The sequence below is a fragment of the Alexandromys fortis genome, unplaced genomic scaffold, assembly GCF_014885135.2.
Source record: "Alexandromys fortis isolate MF-2015 unplaced genomic scaffold, M_Fortis_MF-2015_v1.1 scaffold_606, whole genome shotgun sequence".
Classification (NCBI taxonomy): Eukaryota; Metazoa; Chordata; class Mammalia; order Rodentia; family Cricetidae; genus Alexandromys; species Alexandromys fortis.
Window position 1 is genome coordinate 24,348 of NW_026068481.1, and position 1,150 is coordinate 25,497.

The 1,150-nt window shown below is 39.7% G+C and overlaps 1 protein-coding gene across 1 annotated transcript in view; it reads right to left on the minus strand.

Moving 5' to 3' along the window:
* Positions 1 to 300: 300 nt before the first annotated feature.
* LOC126495773 (vomeronasal type-1 receptor 4-like) overlaps positions 301 to 1,150 on the minus strand; it is a gene marked incomplete at its 5' end in the record, with an annotated part of 8,495 nt that continues 7,645 nt past the window's right edge. The window contains one exon of the mRNA XM_050133370.1: positions 301 to 1,150. Within this exon, the coding sequence (XP_049989327.1) occupies positions 301 to 1,150 (850 nt within the window).

Genomic DNA, 1,150 nt, shown 5'->3' on the forward strand with positions numbered 1-1,150 from the left:
CAAAATTTAAGCGTTTTATAATTCCTTCTTGTTTTACTTTGTACTATGGTTTAACAATGTTTTTCTGAATTCCTATCTTAGAAAATTTTAGTATAAGATCAACATTCCAAAGACAGAAAAGAAAGCTTTCATTATTAATAGATTACCATGTCAAAAAGTAAATCTCTTCACTGATAAAAAATTCAGTATCTGTCATTTCCTACCATCTCAATATTAGGTACCCAGGAACACCATGGTTATTTTGCTCAGATGTGGTCAAGAATTCTCTAAGGAAGATAGATGGAGGTTTGGGATGTCAAATTAGCCATGACAGCCTCTTGTAGAAAAGGAACATTCAAAGTTTGAAAAGGAAGAAATGAATTTGGAAATAATTTTCCTATTGTTCATCAGAACATAAGGACAGATGATTGGATAGCCTGAAGATAAAGCTCCACTAATCAGATCCAATACTGGGCTGTTCTTAGGTCTGTAGAATGAATAGAAGGTAACAAAGGTGTTTGAGAAATAGAAAAACACAAAGAAGCTCACAAGCAGAAGGATGCTGTGTGTGGCTTTCTTTTCAGAAGAGGCCTGGGAAGAGTCACTGGAACTGTGGACATGCCGTGTTCTCCTATTGTGTCTGAACAAGAGGGTCACCATGTAGAGGCTGGTCCATATCATGAGAAATACAAACAGGATGTCTCTAATCGTTAATGCAGTTAAAAGTGACATGGTGGTGTGGTGACGAACCTGGTTACTTCGGCAATATGTCTGGGGATATCTGGAACCCACAACAGTGAAGTTGATTTGGCCCTTTACGTTTTCAACCATTGGAATATAGAGACACGTATTGATGATCCAGATGAAGAGGAGTGATGGCAAAATGCAGGACTCAAGCTTGGGTTTAAGCCATGCCCACTTGGAATGAGTAGGACTGACAGTGATGGCTTGAAATGCACTCAGTAGCAAGATAGTACAGATAGAGAGGCCCCTGGTAACACTGTACGCATACAGAACTGCCTTACATCCCACATCATGGAAAAGGAGCTTGACTGCAAAGGACGCCATGACATCTGGTATCAGCCTGAACACAATGCTCAAAACGTTGACAAGTGTCAGATGTGTGAAGATCATATCTATGGGCTTCTTCAGATGGGGCTGAATTAAGAAG